This window comes from Larus michahellis, chromosome Z, assembly GCF_964199755.1.
Source record: "Larus michahellis chromosome Z, bLarMic1.1, whole genome shotgun sequence".
NCBI lineage: Eukaryota > Metazoa > Chordata > Aves > Charadriiformes > Laridae > Larus > Larus michahellis.
In genome coordinates, this window is record NC_133930.1 from 21,718,542 (window position 1) to 21,737,062 (window position 18,521).

General features: G+C 39.1%; 1 protein-coding gene across 3 annotated transcripts in view; it reads right to left on the reverse strand.

Moving 5' to 3' along the window:
- The window catches only part of PDE4D (phosphodiesterase 4D), a 520,925-nt gene that overhangs the window by 404,853 nt on the left and 97,551 nt on the right, over positions 1-18,521 (reverse strand). For 2 of the 3 annotated variants that reach the window (XR_012584871.1, XM_074569479.1), the window contains exon 1: positions 4,350-4,881. The exons of the other annotated variant lie outside the window; for it this stretch is intronic. Coding sequence is in view for 1 of the 2 variants with exons in the window: in XM_074569479.1 (XP_074425580.1) it covers positions 4,350-4,738 (389 nt within the window). In the remaining variant the exon portion in view is untranslated. Of the gene's footprint in view, positions 1-4,349; positions 4,882-18,521 lie in introns of those variants that run through there. 3 annotated transcript variants of the gene reach the window in all.

Below are 18,521 nucleotides of genomic sequence, written 5' to 3' on the forward strand. Positions count from 1 at the left end.
CAAGGGTTTATCTAGCTAAAAGATTACAGTGTGAGACGCTATCCCAGACTTCACAAAGTCAAGAAACTAACACATAAAACTCCTTTCTTCTCCTAATAGAGAATAAAGCCTCTGAGCCACTAAAATGTCACACTGCATTCAACCTTGGATGTTATTTTGGTTTCTTAACCCTTCATTGAGTGGTGTAAGGACAAGATTGACACTTCAAGAAAAAAATGGTACTTCGGAGCTATCTCCACATGTAAGCAATGCAGTGGTGGATGCAGCTTGGTTAGACCTAGTCCCATACAAGCAACGGAAATGGAGAGGAAGCAGATTTTTTTGACAGTGACTAATTTTAATGGCCACTTGTCAAAGTACAGTTTTAAAATAGATAGCATTAGGGAACAAGCACCAGGATTACTAGATCGCAAAAGGATAATGTTTCCTCACCTTTGTGCAGTTGCTTATGTATAAACACAGATGAAAAGTTGGAATCGTGAGGAAGCCTAGACCTCTAAGTCATTTGAGATAAAATTTACCTGAGACCTATTGTAAAAAAATGATGGTCTGGCAAACCTGATAAAAAGAAGTCTAAGGTCTAACAGATAAAGATGCATCTTAAGGATACAACATCTTGGGAAATTCCATGACTAGTGGAATTAGGACTGCTGGTATTTCTTCTCTATTTTTTCCACTCTGAAATTTCAGTAGTGAAAAATAGAACACAGAAAGATGATATGGCAAGATGATTTAATTGACATATGACTAATGGCCTTTAAAAATGCTAAGGTTTTTTTTGTTTTTGTTTGTTTGTTTGTTTGTTGTTTTTTTTTTTTTAAACAACTAAACTCTGAAAATAGACCATGCAATAATGGTAGTTATTTGAGAAGCAAATAGAGGTACCTGAAATTTTTGAAGATAACCAGAACATCACCTCCATTTATTACACTGAATGTTTTTGCACTATTGACTGAAAAATTATTTGAGTTGAAGTATTTATTTCCCAATTCCACTAGTACTATTTATTGTTACATAGTACTTTTTGTTCACGTTAACATAAACCTGTAATGACTACTTCTGTTTTTATTTTACACATGAGAAAACACTGCAAGAGAGATTAATTGACTTGCCCAAGACCACACAGTAAACAAATGGCAAAAAAAAGAGATCACAGATAGTCCTAGCTATCTTCTTGACAGCTCTGGCTTTTGTACAGATCTCGTGTATATGAATTCAAAGCACTTACCTTCTCATATGAAAATATAGGAATAATCTTGACTTTTAAGAAAAAGACATCTGTCAATAATTCTGATACATTGTTCTGTATAATGAAATGCTACTGTATTCCTTGAAGGAAACATAGTGCTCTAGTAAATAAGTTGTGTACAAAGTTACTAATGATCATACAGAGCCAGAGTAAGCACGAAAATGGTTATAAACAATTCTTCATTTTCCGAAATACAAGCGCATTGCGTTTTTCAGCTAGCACAGTTTAGATAGTTTGCTGGTTGATTTTGCCTTTTAAATGTTAACACCCTTCAGTTGGGGTAATAAAGATGTACTAGTCTGTTCTAACTCTAATTTTAACATATATAATTCCTTCTCATTTCTTTTGAAAAATATAACTGTTGCATATTTTTCAGTTTTCTACAAAACTTAGAATAGAAGAAACTTCAAAGTTGTATATTTTGCTTCTTAAGTGTTCTTTTATGGTTTTCTTTGAGGTTTTAAGAACTAGGATGTCTTCAGAGCAGCACAAAACAAATTCTGGAAAAACAATTATATAGATATAATTTTTGCACATTTGAGCCATTAATGTTTAATACTATCCCTAATACACAATGTATTTCCTGTAGTTCTATACACAATTTTTCCCGCCCTGTCATATTCAGAGTAATTTGGGTTTTTCTGAAAGATAAGCTTATCACCCTAGACCATAACAAATCCATGGTAATCCATTGAGAAATGTTCCTCTGACGAACAGGTTAAATAAGGGAGAACTATTAAAGAATCTTAGTATGAAAAGGGAACTGAAATACTTCAAAAAGGACTGGTGTCTTTTTCAAAAGTATTGGGGTTTATTGCAAGTTACTGGTTTTACAAGAATACTAAGAAGAAATTTTGCTTTGCTTCCCATGAAAAAAAGCAGTTGACCCAGAACTTGAAATGAAAGTCCTGGAAATACCAACCTTTTCTGATATTTCTTGAATATATTTGTAGAGCAATTTTTTACAGTTCACTTTGTGTTTCCATATTGTTTCGTTCAAAATGTTTAACTGTGAGAATTAATTTTTGCTAAGAAAGTAATGGAATGGTAAATTTTATCGAGATTCTTTAGTCCGCTTTTGTTTAGTACTACTAAAAAGGAGGCACATCTGAAGTATTTTTACGAATCCCATAAAATGAAAATAAAATCCACCGACCACCTCCCTCACCCTTAATTTTAAAGGAGCATGTCTTGTCAAAACAACATTGTTGCACTTATAAAAAGAATGGAAGTTTAAAAAAACTAAATACTGTTCCTAGAGATTTTTAAATTCCATTTTAAATAGGCATCATAAGAATTATAATATAAAATTTTAAAATGGCCTCAAAACCCTAACAGAAAATAATATGTGTATTTTCCCTTCTCACCTCGACTTGTTATCCCCTCAATAACTAATCACTTATGGAATAATGCTGAATAAACTCAAACCAACCATTACGATTTACAAAAATTAAACTTCTTTGCATTCAAAAAACAGAAAAGCATTCAGTCTTAAAAGATCAAAAATGCTAGACAACGCTAGACACCTAGGAATGTATTGAAAGGAGCATTCAATTGAACATTTGCTCATTTTTGGAGCATATTATATGTTCTTTCAAGTCTTACATAGTGAAAAATTTAACATCATTAACTTTGGACAAGCATGAGTTCACACAAGTGATACAAAGGTGTAGCAACAGAATGGCTCTGTGAAAACCAAAGATATTAAAAGACAGATTTTAAAGATTACTGATGTGAAAGTGTAGTTCTAATTCAGAATTGCTGAACCTCTTTTTATTTCTCAATTATATATGAAGTGGAAATAAAGCCAATGTTAGGCAGAAATAGAGCTAACACTGCCAGATAATATTCAAGTATGTCTTGCTCAGATTTATGGCCAAAGCTCCATAATAAAGAATACAGTGTGTACCACAGAAACACACAAAGCAATCTTCGTTCAGAAAGGATTCTACTATTTGTTCATCTATCACTTCACGGTATAAAAATATGATTATTCAGGAAATAAAAAATCTACAGAGTAACTGTGTATTAAGTATTGTCCCTCTGCCCACCATTCCCTCCATAAATCCTTTATTCACAATGTCCGCTTAATATTCAAATACAATCGTGTGGCTTTCCACTAAAAGGAAGTGGTTCCAGCTACTAAAAATGAAACCTGAAAAATAAAATGATCGATCAAATACAATATCCTACTGATTTTGACAGAGAATTTGATTTTAAAACAGATGCCTGTAATAGCCATCAAGAGCAAAATAGGCATTGGTGAGCTACACACTGCAAAATAAATCTACAGCTCATTTAACAGGGAACAATAGACTAGTAGATGACGGACTCCTCCCTCTGGCTAAGAAACCATTAGCCTATTTTCTCATCTAAACCCATTCAAACCAGCAGGACCCTAACCCTGGGCTTGCCAGGCTGTCTCCCACCGCCCAGAGCTCTCATTATTTTAACTTCGTGCCAACAGCACACGAACTGCCTCCTTCCCACTCGGCACCAGCGCTGCCGGTTCCTGGGGAGGGCGGGCAAGGAAGGGCAGCTCCAGTGAGGAGGGGCAGCCGGGGAGGCAGCTGAGCGGAGCGGGCGGGCGGCGGAGGGAAGCGGGGGGAAGCGGGGCGCGGGCGGAGCGCAGGGCCCGGCGCTACCGGCTGCCCCGCGCAAGCCGCCCCGCTCACGGCTCCGTGCTGGCACAGACGCGGTCCCGCTCCCACCCACGTGTTTTCGGGGTTGCTTTTCCACCCACAGACAGGCGTGTGTGGGATGACGTGCCGCTGCCCCTGCCCGGCTCACGCCCGCTCCAGGTGAGCCCTGCCCGAGGGCCCCGGGGAGGCGAGCTGCCCCGCTGCCCACAGTCACTCAGCACGGCAGACCAGCCCGGCCCCACCTCCCTTTCGGAGCCTCCGCGTCCCTTTCTTCTCCTTCCTGCTGCGGGGAGCGGGGTCGGTCGGACGGGGGTCCCGCTGTGCCCACACCTCAGCGGCCCCCGCCGGCTCCCCTTCCCGCGGCCGGCAGCAGCCATGGCGGGCGGGAGAGCGGCACCCCGCCGCGGCGCCCCCCCCCCACACACACGGCCGGAGCGGTGGGCCAAGCCCTCTCCTACCGTCTGAGTCCCTGGAAGGAGGAGGGCCAGGACATCCTCGATTTCTTCAAGCCGGGCCGGTGGCCGGTCTCCACGGCGTAGGAGGCGCGGTCCATGGCTCGGCAGTAGAGGTATCGCTCCGTGTCGGAGTAGCCGCGGTGCCTGACGCGAGCCCCCGCCATGCAGCGGCCCCGGGAGGCGGGCGGCGGCGGCTGCGGGCCGGGGGGCTGCTGGTGCTGGAGGAACTGGTGCTGCCGCAGCTGCGGCGGGTAGTGCTGCTCGTGTCGCCACAGATGCTTGGGGGCTTTGAGACTCCCGCTGCCGCCGGCGCCGTCGTCGCTGCCGCCGGCGCCGTCGCTGCTACCGGGCAGCGCGGACAAGCCGCTGCCGCCGCCGCGCTCTGCCTCCATGCTGCCGGCGGGCGGGCGGGCCGGGCCGGACTGGGCCGGGGCGGGCGGGGAGGACCGGGGCGGCGGCGGGCACCTTCCTCTGGGCAGCGGCGGAGAAACTGTGCTGAAAAGTTGGACAGCTCCTGCCGCACCGCCCCTCGCCCGGCTATGGGAGCGGCTGGGGCCGCCGCGCCGCCGAGTCCTGCTGGCCACTCGGGAGGGGAGGCGGGGAGAGCGGGAGGAGGAGGGCGAGGAGGAGGAGAGGGGCTGGCTTCCCGCTCGGAAATATTTAAACCCGGGCTGGAGCCGGCGTGGGGGAGAGCGGAGCCGGCAGCGGGCTGCCATCAGCTGGGGTGTGCGGGAGGCGGGGGAGGGCACGGCCCAGGGGAGGACCGTGGCTAGGAGCGGGCGCCGGGGGCCTCTCCCTGCCGCTGCTCCAGATCCCCGGGGGCTCCTCTCCCTCCCCGGCGGCACCGCACCGGCGTGTGGTTGCTGGCCGGGCACGGCTTCCTCCCAGAGGGACTCGCACTGCAAAGCAACGGCAGGTGGCAAAGTTGCTCACGCTCCAGTTGCCCGAGAACTTTGCGGCGGGTTAAAAATGGGTTCTAACTCCTTAAACTCATCCTCCCGCCACACCTTGTTCCCTATATCATACGTTCAACCTTTGCCACTTCAGGTTCAGAAATTGTCTGTTGCCCAACTTGAAACTTCCCCCTGGTCTGCCATCTTCACCGATGAGTAAGCTCTCTCCCCCCCCGCGAGTAAGACTGGCTGTAAATCAATGCAAGGAAGGTTTAATTATAGCGATGCTGAGCCTACTGCTACAGAGAAGCTTTTACCTTATAAACCACTAGTTTCATGAGTTTGTAACTGCCGCAGAAAAAAATCACTTAAAGTTAAAATTTACAGAACAGAAACTTCATCATGAAAAGTGTTTTTAAATTAGTTTTACATTTCAAATTCTGTTGTGCTCATGTACAATCAATAATCCAGAATTGAAGGAAGTTGCATTTTTTTAAAGTTGTCTTTTTTTTTTTTTTTATTGCCGTGCATTCTCTTTTTAAAAGTAGAATTTATATTTCTCCTCTGTGGTACCATTCTAAAATCTAACACCACTTCTTCTTCATGACAAAATTAAAATCACTACACTCCTGACAAAATATGAAAAAAAAAAAAGAAACCACATGCAGGTGTTCATTTGAAAACTATTAGTATGTATTTTTCTGGTCCTTCTTATTCTGTTTGCTAGAATATCAGTACTAAGTAAGAATGAATTGAAAAAAATCTCTCTCCTACAGTATCTTTACAAAAACATGTATTTTCTTCCAATCAATGTTCATCTACTCATTAGACTGTTCTGATTAGCTTCATGCACAACTTCTACTTCCTCAATCACAAAATTGCTCTTTCCATCCTTTTTTCCTTTCCATCACAGATCTGCAATCATTTTAAACCTCATAAATTTCTTTCTAAATTTCTTAATTTCTTATTAATGGTAACATACACTTATGTTAACTCTTTAACGTGTTGATGCATTTTTTTCCACTCACTATCTTAAAAGTCAGCCTTGCTTCACAGACACACAGTGCTCCTAAAGTCAAGATTTACCCTTCCAACCATGAACATCCAAGCTTCTGTTGGGCAAAACTCCCTGTTTGTGTTTTTCCAAGCTAATAGTACTTTCCTAGATAATCCTGATAATCATCTGTCATCCCTTCATTTCTTCTTTCCTGCCCTAATAACTTTTAGTTTCACCAACAAATTTCAGACCAGATAAGTTGTGATAAATGCTGTAAATATTAGGAGAGAGCCAATGTAGTACTTCTGTTGAAGGAAACTTGAGCTTTAACTCATACATTTATCAAGTTCTGATTCTCGTGCTGTTTATCCAAACATAAAAAACTATTTTCAAACCAGACCACTTGCCCAGCTGTAGCAGGCTGTGACAGTTTTGACAGCATGTACAGGACAGAGAAACTGGAAGAAGATGGAAGGAGAAAGACTGAAGTCACAGGAGAGAATGATATACAAAATGAAATAAACAATGGGGATAGTTGCAATGTGGGTTACAGTCATATACAATACCAATCCATGAAAAGTGGGAGAAGAGAAATCACGTTTCCTCCTCTCTTTACCTCCATTCCCATATTGCAATGGGACTGTATCTCACAATTGCTAGTTCCCTCTAGTCTCTTAGAACTAGACACAGCTTCTGTGACCATTCTCACTATAATTTCACAGGATCATACAAAATGCTGTTTGGAAGGGCCCGCGTGAGGTTGTCCAGTCCAACAACATCACGTTCAAAATGGAACTATCATCCACACCAGATCACATCAGCCACAGATTTGTCTGAATCTCAAAAATGTCCAACAACAGAAATTCCCCAGCTTTTGTGGACAACCTGCTCCGGTGCTGCACCACATTCCCAGTAAAGAAGATTTTCCTGATGTTCAATCTGAACCTCCGACTCGGGGACCCTTGCCCCTCCTTAAACAGCATGCCACCGCTGAGAGAGTTTAAATTTGTTGTCTTCTGCAACTGCCCTTCAAGTAGCTGCAGGCTGCCTTTAGATCGCCTTTCACCTCCTCCACAGCAGACTCAGTAAGCTCTGCCCCCTCAAGCTCTACCCGCCTCATCACTGGTCCTGTGCTCTAGGCCCCGAACATCCTGGCAGCCGCCTCCTGGGGCTCCCGGTGTTCCCTTTGATCCACTAGCTGCAGTCACTTTGGCACAGAGTTTCTTTTATTTATGTGGAAGAGTGCTCTGTTTGGCTGCTCTCCACCCTGCAGTCCATTGAAGCCCCCAGCTCCTTTCCAGCAGGGTTGTGACCCAGTCAGTCAGTTGCCGGCCTGTGCCGGTGCTTCGGCTTCTCCTGCCTGGGTACCGAAATCTGCACTTCAGCACGGGCTCTTGGATCAACCCCTCATGGCGATGTGCTCGTTACCAGCTGTCAGCCAGATGCTGAGACACCCCATCCTCTACTCTTTGATCCCACCTAGCAGTCTGTTTATCCAGTCCAGACTACCTTAGTTTCCAAATGAGAGTATTTCTGAGGATTGTTTCAAAAGCCTTAATAAAGTGAAGGTATGTTACACCCTCTGTTATCTCTTCCTCACAGTCTTTTCATCATGGAAGGCAGTCAAATCAAGCGAACATTTGCTCTTGGTAAATCTGTATGTTGAGTAGTGCTGACTATCTTTATGTCCTTTACAGGTCTGGAAATAGATTCAGAGATGTGCTTGGACCTTTCCAGCAGCTGAGGTGAGTCTGATCAGTATATAGTACTTTCATCCTCCTCCTTGCCTGTCTTAAGGTTGGGTGCAACATTAACCTTTTCCCAGCTGGCAGGGACTTCACTTGGCCATCACGACTTTCCACAAATGAAAACAGCAACCTCCCAGTCACACTGGCATTTCCCTTTGGATCTGATCTGAATTTATAAGGGCACTTCCGATACTCCCTATTCAACCCAGTATTTTCAGAGTACACCTAATGTTTTAGGCACCAAATACAATTTGCCAGATAATCAAAACATATTAGCATTTAAAATAAACAAAATATTAGCTCCAAGAAACACAGAAAAGAAAGCAGAAGTATAAGCTTATCTCTATTACACTGCCAATACTTTTGCAAGTAGAATGGAAAGTACTGCATCTAGACAACTACAAGAATTCTTTTCAGATTTTTTTTGGGGGGGCGGGGGGAGACTGTATGTGTGTGTTTCCTTTTTTTTCTTGCACATGGATACGGATGGTATGTTGTAACAGGTCTTTGAATTTATGGCACCATATGAACAGCAAGAATAAAACTGCACACATGCATCCTGTGGCTCCAAATGCCTTCTTTTACATGAAGTCTTAACAACCCTATCAAAATCTAGGATAAAAACAGAAGGTATTTTAAGTTTGCAGTGTAGTGAGACAACTCATGACTCCATATAGAAGGCATCCAGGTTGGTTTTTTTTTCATTTTTTGAAAGTTAAAAGAATTAAATATTTTGAGCAATGCTTATTGATTACTCCGGTGGCTTTTGGATGATGGAGAATAATTTCTAGCAGATTTAAGATGAAACACAGACAGATACATATCTGATTTTGGAGCCTGAGTCCTATGCTGGAAATCAGCTCACAATTTGACACCTTCTTTCCCTGGAGAACATGGGCCCAAATTGCTTTTTAAAATTTTACTGGAATGTCAGGTTTCAAGAATGAAACTAACAATATACGAATACGTTTTTTTCCTGCATTGTAAGCTCTTTAGGGCAAAATCTGTAATTGTTTTGTTGTTTGTTTTTGGTTTTGTTTTTTTTTAAGATAGCATACAGCAAGCATTAATAAAAGTAAATTTTAAGAAAAGAGTATGTTAATCCTCACTTGCTAACATTTCCATTTTTGATCAGTATAAAATTGAAATTTTCCCAGTTACAGAAAGAAAGGGTGAAAGAACAGTGACTGAAATAAACCATCCTTTTGCAAAACCTCTCAAATAAAAGCCTATACCATAAATATGCTTACAACTAAATGTTTTGCTTTCTAGTCAATTGTTAAAGAATACAGTTTCTGTGTAAGTACATTTGGGAGATTCATGTTGGCTCTCAGAGGCTGACAGGAGCACACTATGGAGAAAGAAGGTTAGATCTATTTTAAATGTGCCTATCTATGCTTAGCTCAAAACCTCTGGAGGAATGATTTTATCTCTTTAGAGGTATTAAATGCTTCTCCACTTGGAAGCTTCAAAAACTTCTCTGAGCCTCCACCTACAAAACCAGGGTTCGTCCAGACTAATCATTATTATAGACTAATCATTATTATAGATTATTATAGGTGCAGTATACATCCACATTAACTGGCTCAGACCATATTTTTCTCCTCACAAACTGCAGATTATCTTTGGTTCTTCCTTGGTTCTGCTGGTTAAATGGTTCTTCTGTCCACTCTCTCAGTCGGTTTTGTGAACTGATACACCCTAAAAAAATTCACGCCAAGATAAGGACCAGTCAAGTCAATAGGTTAACAGACCATAGAGATGGTAACCTCCAATGGAAAGGAGGTGGTAAGACTTGGATCTCTTGGACTGGCCAGATCAGTTTCTGCGACCACACCCCTGTTCAATAGAGATGGGTTGATCCTGGCTGGACACCAGGTATCCACCAAAGCCACTCTGTCAATCCCCTCCTCAGCTGGACAGGGGACAGCCTGTAATGAAAGGCTCATGGGTTGAGATAAGGACAGGGAGAGATCACTCAGCAATTGCCGTCATGGGTAAAACAGACTCGACTTGGGGAAAACTAATTTAATTTATTACCAATCAAATTGGAGTAAAGTAATGAGAAATAAAAACTAAATCTTAAGTCCATCTTCCCTCCACCCCACCCTTCTTCCTGGGCTCAACTTCGTTCCTGATTTTCTCTACTCCCTCCCCCTGAGTGGACAGGGTACAGGGAATAGGGGTTATTGTCTCTCTGTTCCTTCCTCTGTTGCAATAGCTATATGTTAGTTATACCATTGGTGTATTCCATTTGTATATCTATTTTATAATTAGTAACAGTATTATGTTATTAAGAATAATGGGCTGTTGCATTTACATTATGTTTTTCATGCACTTCATCCAAAAAATACAGATAAGGTGTTGCTACCTGTATTTTACACAAGTGGAAACTGAATGACAGGACACAAGACATGGTACAGTATTAAGGCAGATGTTCAATTACAGATAAATATCTGACTTTCATTCCAGTCGCTTACTAATCTTTATATTTACATTTTAAAAACCAACATGTGTATGACCGGTTGTTTATTACACCAGTGTGCTACGACACTGCCAGAACATTTTGCTTCTAAAGCACAGAATATCTACACTTCCCTGTAAAATATGTTGTAAGTGGGACCTAGCAGTTTTATCTTGAAAAAAAAGAAAAGAAAAAAAAAATGATACCTTTTTGTCAATATTGCCTATATAAAGTCAAGGCAATTTTTTTCTCTTACTCACCTAGCTTATTTCACCACAGAATCCTCAAAAGTACTAAGTCTGCTGAAGACTCAATAGCAACAGAACATTCTATGTTTGAGAGTTGTAACTGAAAATGATTTAGAAAAATACATTTCTTTTCATTTTCCGGGAACTTCCCTGAGCCTCCTCACAGGAGACTGCAACCTCCCTAGTGAGCGGAGGCTTTAATATGAGAACTACTGCTTCATCTGTACCCACCTATTAGCCTTGCATTAGCATCTCAGAGCTCTCTGTGTACATCACACCAAACTGCACAGAGATCCATAAAATAAAATGTAACATTTTGCCTCATAAGAGAATGCCATATTAAGTTAGCTAGGATTCTTAACCTCTCACATCTCTTTTTAAAAACATGTCCTTGCTTTCAAGAAATACTTAGAAAAATAGGAAGAATAGTCTTCAAAAAATAACAATTTAATTTGCTTTTGTATCTTTGTTTATAAAGTTTTTGACAATATTTTCAAGGCTCTGTTCAGCTGAAGGTGGTAGCATTAATGTTGTATTAGGTAAACTGTTATATCTCTTACTCCTTCAAATGGCACTGCAGTTCTTAACAGGTATCTATGATGATACTGCAGTGAAGATAAGTAATTCTGACATACAGAAAATAATTGGGAACATGTTATTTTATCCCTTCTTTTCCTGGACTAATAATGACATGCAATCCTTATAAACCACTGTATTTTATTTTTGGCCTGAATATAAGGGAAGTATGTTGTCTAAGTGCAATAGAAATCATTCAAAATTGAGATAAAAACCTATCATTGGAGATCAATACATTAAGGAGATAACAAGTATAATGGCATTAGAAAAGAAAGTATACAGCAATTTAATTAGGAAACTAATAATGTCCACCCACTTCATGTCAGAGAAGATACTTCTGTAATAGTTTACATGCCTTATAAACTGTGGTAAAGTGAGAGAAAATCACTTGCATTGTCTGTACAAGAAATGAACCAATGCTAAAACACACAGGTTAGATGATGATAAATTTTCTTCAGTAGCACTCACCACTGACTACAGCACAGATAGTAATCCTGTTATAATTCAGCACAATGGCACTTAAGAAACTGTACTATATTTTACATATAACCATAAAGTTTCACTGAGTTCTTCTAAGTCCAATGAGGTATAATTTCAGATATAGTGGACAGTCACTAGCTGTTCATATAAATTTTTTCATCATGTCTGACTCATGAAGCAGAAACATATTCCTGCTGCTAGCAATGGAAAAGGAATTCAGCAAATCATCGTTCTCTAAATCAGTTGAAAACATGAATTATTAAAGAGGAAAAAATTGAGTGCTTTAAAAAGTGGAGGTCTGATTAAATGTAGAATATGTTGTTAGATGTAGAACTACAAGTCATAGAAAAAGAAAATATTACAAGAACATCCCCATAAAAGTCTCATATAATGTACTTGTAGAATGTATTCACATTAATCATTAACTTCTTTACCATTGCAAACAAAGGGACAGTTACAGTAAGAGCACTGTATCTGTGTCAATATATATTCTGAAATCCTATTGTAGAGACAAATTAACAATCAATAGTCCTTTTTGTTGAATATTATTTCTAAATTATGGAATGACTCCATAATTCAATTCCACTAAAATTACTATTAATGTGATAAAAAGAGGATTAATCTAGAACTGTGTAATTATGCAGGTGTGATACTTATCATGTATTAGGAAGGCTGCTTTTCCAGTTTGCAGAAAGATATTCCTGTAGGTAGCTCCATGGGGACTTATTTTTGATACATTTTTTTAGTGAGGAATCACACTTTCCAGTTTTGAAAAAACGTCAACATTGTAATCTTACTAGCTATCTAATCTAGTGCCTCCTATACATAAGCATAATTAAAATGCTTAATTTATTACCCTGCAGATCATATTTTTAAGTGTGCTTTAACTTTCCCTGTGTTCAGTCACAATTGATTCAAAGATCTCCTTATTTTAGAATAGGTGCGGTATAAATGCCAAATTAATTTATGGTATAAAGTAAAATAGAAATAATTGCCATTTAAGTATTTGCTGCTATACAGAGTACTACATGGCTTTCAAAACCTGAATACAACCCAAAGCTAACAGTTCCTTGTGAGCACACAGTTTCTGTTTCTTACAGAGAGTATGTATGCTAGAAGGATGTTTCTTTGAACTTATCAAAATTTCAGTTACAGGAGCACAGTCTTTCAGTAAAGATTGTATTCTTGTTCTGCATATTAAAGCACTGAGTTTAGTCCTGTGGAATACATTCACCACAACCCAGCCACACAGAAGAGAAATATCCTGACACACGAAGACAACCGTCTCCTCTTACCCAGGAAATTTAAAATCTGTCAAGTTTGTAAGAACCATGTATTTGATACTGCAGGTACATGGACAGACACAGCTAAAGCCTGGGCTTTGACACCCCCAGGCTGATGCAGAGCTCTCCTGATGAAAAGCTGAGCTGACTGAGATGAAAGGCATTTTGCACCCACTAAGATCACAATTTCATGTAACCTCCCACTTGGAGCAGCGAGCAAAGGCTTAGTCTGTTTCAGAAGCACACTAAAAATCACAAGCTAGATTCTCGCTAGTGCTATATAATTACTGAACGTAAAAGGGGGCAGATCTTAAAAACATTCCCTTGACTGCCTTGATTTGCAGCTGGAGGAGGAAACAACAGCAACAGTTATTACTTTCCCAGTTGGATAGCACAGGAGCAAGAGAAGAGGGATTTAGCACAGTTAGTGCTCTTCCCACTACCTCCTCTTCTCCACTGTACCACAGTAGCAGATTAAATGAAGCATAAGCCCTGCGAGAGGCTCTGTGGAGTTTCTTCCTTTTGTAGCAATAGAGGATGGTGCTACCTTGGTTCAGACTTTGTTTCCAAAGTAGTTGCTGAATAATACAACTACACATCATGGTTTGATGTGGAAAAATCACAAATTGAGAATCTAGCCCACTTTAAATAAGGTCTGAAGGATAAAGGTACTTCACCAGTTTATTTTCCACTCTATCAGTTGAATTATCGATCTGCTCACTTCAAGCAAAAGAATGTGGGGTGGCATCCAAGATTTTTTTATCAAGGGTACACTTATATGAAACATAATGGTTTCAGCTTGCAGGGGCTTAGAAGCATTTCATTCCTATAAAACTTACACAGCATTAAACCCTCTTAATTTTACTCTGACTTCTGCAAACAAGAAAGCCTACAAATTAAAAGCAAACCTCATTCAAACCTACTTTCACTCAGTTCTCAGTGACAACACATAAAACCATACTGGACTAACAAACACTACGAAAAATTTCCAAAACAAAACAAAAAAGAACTGGAATGCTTAATCAAACTCCAAAGCAGGTGAGTTTCGCATGATTTCAAGTTTTGACCAATCTCTTGAAAAAGGTGCTAAAAAATTCAAGACCATTTAAATTGTAATTGGTAAAGATTGTGTTTTTGGATAAAGCTACATAAGGTGTTTATTCAGAACTAAGCAGTATCATTCTTTGGCTCCTTTGCATTACTCAAACCATATATGAAGCTTGCTACTCATTGTCTTAATTATTTTTAATAAGGGTTTGGATTACTGAACCACCCGCAACATCTGAAATATTTCTGCTATTTAAGTTCTCTTAAAAAGACAAAAAAGCCTACTAGGTATTCACTGATTTAACTGATCCAACATTTTTGGTATGACTAACCTAGAAATAACTTTTTTAAGTAGATATTTTTCTCTCTACATCCCATTAATTCTTCAAGCTCTCACATAAGCTTTAACAGTTTTCTCCAACTTTATAAAGCAAGATAGAGAGTAAAAGTAAAAATGCTTTTAAAATAAGCTTTAAAATAGTCATGTTGCAGGAAAAGCAATACAGGTATTTCAGTTGACTGTTCTCAGGTAGTAAAGCAGGCAAGTGAATGGAAAGGCTCATGCTGATAGATTTCAGTTAATTACTCTCAAGGCCTCTTAAAAATACTCCTATATTTTTTTTTTATTTTTTTGTTTTTTAAGTAAAGCAGTAGATCTTCCCACCATCGTTAGAATGAATAACAGTATTTATGTCCTTCTTGGAAAAAGCATTCAAAAGAAAATTACATTATTCTGTATAATATATTTTAATTACTGGACAGCGTAATTAACATGTACCTAATCTTAACTTTGTCAGATACAGATGAAAATTTAAAAATATAATGCATTGAAACTAATTAAAATGTTGAAATCTCTAACATAGCAGAAACTACAAATTTTTTAATTAGAAAGTTAGGAATCAATACCGGTTATTTTTTCAATAAATGATTTTTAAACAAATAAATCATATAGATGTATCTTAACAAATGATATTTCCAGTAAAAAGTTTCTTAATTATTTGCTTTTGATGAATCAAAAATATTAACAGTTTGAATAGTAAAGTGTAATTTTGCACATCAGTGGATTATTTAAATGAAGGATAGAGGGGAAAGTAGCATTCATTAATTTGGGTAAGTGAGTGTGAATATTGCCAATTTAATTTCCCATCTGTAATTCTCTAAAGTAAAGGCCTTTATTGAAGGATATTAACTCGAGATATAAAAAAAATATTTTGAAGTGTTATTTATCAAAATTTTCATTTGTTACTTGTGCATTTCATACTTGCTGAAAATATCCTGGTGATATTAATGGCTTTATTTACTAAGCTTAGCTCATTTTGGTTTGATAGTCCTCCAGCTAGAACCAATAGGAGGTTTTTCTGCTGTCTTCATTGAAACTTGGATTGTTCAGCTCATATTTGAGCTACAAGTGAATGTTATTTGAATTGCAATATTTGCCTGTAGCCTGTATAATATATCAGTTTCAGTTATGCTCTGAAAATATGAAATTCATTGGCTGAAAATCTTTCACATTTGTCAAATGAATCACTTGCATAAGGAGAGTACTGCCCTCCAGAGACAAATGTGAAAGATCTCATAGATAACTGTTTACACAGAAAAATGCCATGTTTTTCAAGCTACTTATCTTACAAAAATGGTGGAATGCTTCAATCCTTCCTATATTATCACTTCAGCTAGCACCCACATAGTTGTCTTCAACCCTCTCCTCTCACCAGTATTTTCAAGCAGAGAGAAACAGAGACAGATTAAAAGATTAAAAACTGCTTTTCACCCCTTTAAAAAAACAGAAGCTGAGCCTCTGCTTGATATTTGCAGGGTTTATAAACCCTATAGGGATAGTAGCCAGACTGTGACTGTCCAAGCAGCAAACACAAAGAGGAGAAACTCTGAAACCATTCCCAGCTGTGTCTTTCTCAGGTCAGCATTCACTGAGGCACTGTTGCTCCGCTCCCCCTCTCAACAGAGCCTTACAGAGGCAAGAATAGTAGACTTAGATGTTATTACTTCTTCTAGAGCATGCCTACATGCTGCTTGTACTAACATGGTCCAGTATGATCATGACATGTTAAGTTTGTACTCAAAAAGGGATTAACATGGGGTCAGAGATACCGGAAACTATCAGTGCCTACCTGCTGCTGTTAGAATGTGATTAACATCTCAGGTTTAATGGGGAATATTTGTAATGTTTTATCTTTGCATTTTCGTAACTGGTGGTTTGAAGGTCGTGGGTTAATATTTTTTCAATAGTGAATGCTTAAAAGAAAGAAATGTTCATATATTCAGTATCAAGAGGGTGTTCATGAACAATACAGCACCTTTCTGTACACATAGTGTATGGAAGTTGGTCATTAATGCTTTCACATGAATACTACACAAGTTGGTCATGAATACTTTCCCAAGAATTTACGTAACCTACATCCCTGTAGGAATCAACAAATATTGTAAAATCTACCTACAGAGTAAATTAAGTGCAGGTTTATTTTCTTACAATCTGCTAGGTATCACAAAATACAGAGCACTAAGTCCTGTCCTCAGTTTCTGCAAATGAGCGAACAGTTCATGCTTCAGGGAATCAGGACTTTGAGTGCCACTGATCACTCAGGAATGAAATCATCTGGTTTGAATCCTATTTACGGTGGATAGCTAATATTCACTTAATGCTGAAAGAAAAACCACCCCCAGTAGCTCAATAATTATGATTTCTCTGGCTGAGATACAGTACTGTGTAAGATCCACTTACTGCTTTAATTACTGAAACCATTGCTGACAGTAAATGCTGTCATAAATAGAAAGTGTTGGGCAGTTTCAGTTGAAATCATCGAGAAACAAAAAACCTAACTATATCATTTAAGTGAAGTTCATATTTAGTTCATACTCTTACACCACTCTGCTGGTGGCAACAATACTCCTGCTTTGTTTTCTTTCATCCATGCTACCTTTTCCACAGATTTTTGGATTCTTCAATAGGTTGTAACATGCTCTCTTAATTCTTAGTTAAGCACATCATATAATAGACATATTGATGTTTAAGTAACTATGCAGCTATTAAGCATTATACAGCTTTTTATCTTTCCTATAGAAAATGCTATACAGGAGAGGAATGACAGTAATTTAAACAATTTCAACAGCATCATTTACTTATTATTATCACAGTTCCTTGGTATTCTGTGTTACCTGACTAATAGTCTGTGCACATTTTATTAGCCTTGACACAAGGTGGAAAACGGGTAGCATAGCTTTTCCATGAGATTTCTTTGATTGTCTTCACTGTGCTGCTTGGCAAAACCCTTACCACTATTAATCTTGGTTTATAAATTTAACTTTCTGCGTTTTGCAGAATTAGAAGATTTCTCCAAATCTCTTCAAGATTTTTTATGGAGTGCAGGGAAATTTTCTAATAACCTTCCCAAGCTATCTGTATTTTTTATAGTTATTTTAATTCATAGTTAAACAGACCAGATAACACTGAATTCCTTGTGTTGAAGGTGTGAGTCCTACGTTCTGGCATCACACTGATGATCAGCAAAAAAATAATTTTATTATTGGATTTCTAAATAGGATTAAAAGGCAAAAGAGAGCACTGAAAACAATTCCTCTTATTGTAATGCTAATAGCACCTCAAGAATTGGTGCAAAAGACAGTAGCAAGCGCTACTGCTGTATTACAAGACCATCGTGAATATAACTTCTCTTATCCTGCAATATCATCAGGGCTCATTAGAAAGCATTCTCGAGAGGCTATGCAATTTTTTTTTTAACTGACTATGCTGGCACTTTGAGACTGAAAGAAAAGTTATATTGTCAATTGGACCACAGCTTTTCAAAGAATGACTTCAATCATTCTTAGGTACTTAGCTGCCAGTGGAACATATTCAAGCAAACAAGCAGAAACGTGGAATGTTCTTAGAAAACTGGAACATCTACAATTGTATTTCAATTATCTTTGAAATACGTGTTCTCTGACTTTACTATCCTGATTAGCTTGAACTATTCCCATTCAATGCTCTTAAAATATCTTGAAAAGGCTAGTATTTACTTTTCTGGATTTTTTAAGTTACAGCTCAAGAAGGTCTGTTGCTCTTGGGCTTCAATAGGTAGCTCTCACTACTATTTTTAACAGCTGTTTGGGTTTTTTTCCAAATTCATTGTGTCTGAATGATAGGCAAAATAACCCAATATTGACAGGACTATCCTCAAATCTAGGGAAAGCTCTTACATCTAACAACGCCTAGCAATTCCTCATCTTTCTCAGAAATAGCAGATTTCCCATCTGTCAGCAAGTTTGTGGAAGCAATGTATTTCCAATCGTAAGTGTAATTTCCAATCGCAAATAATGTGTAAGCAAGCATGTATTTCCAAAAGCATCAAAGGAATAATGGATCTTCAACTCAGCCTGTAACTGAAATGCCACTTACATTGGAACTGTGATTGAGGATGATC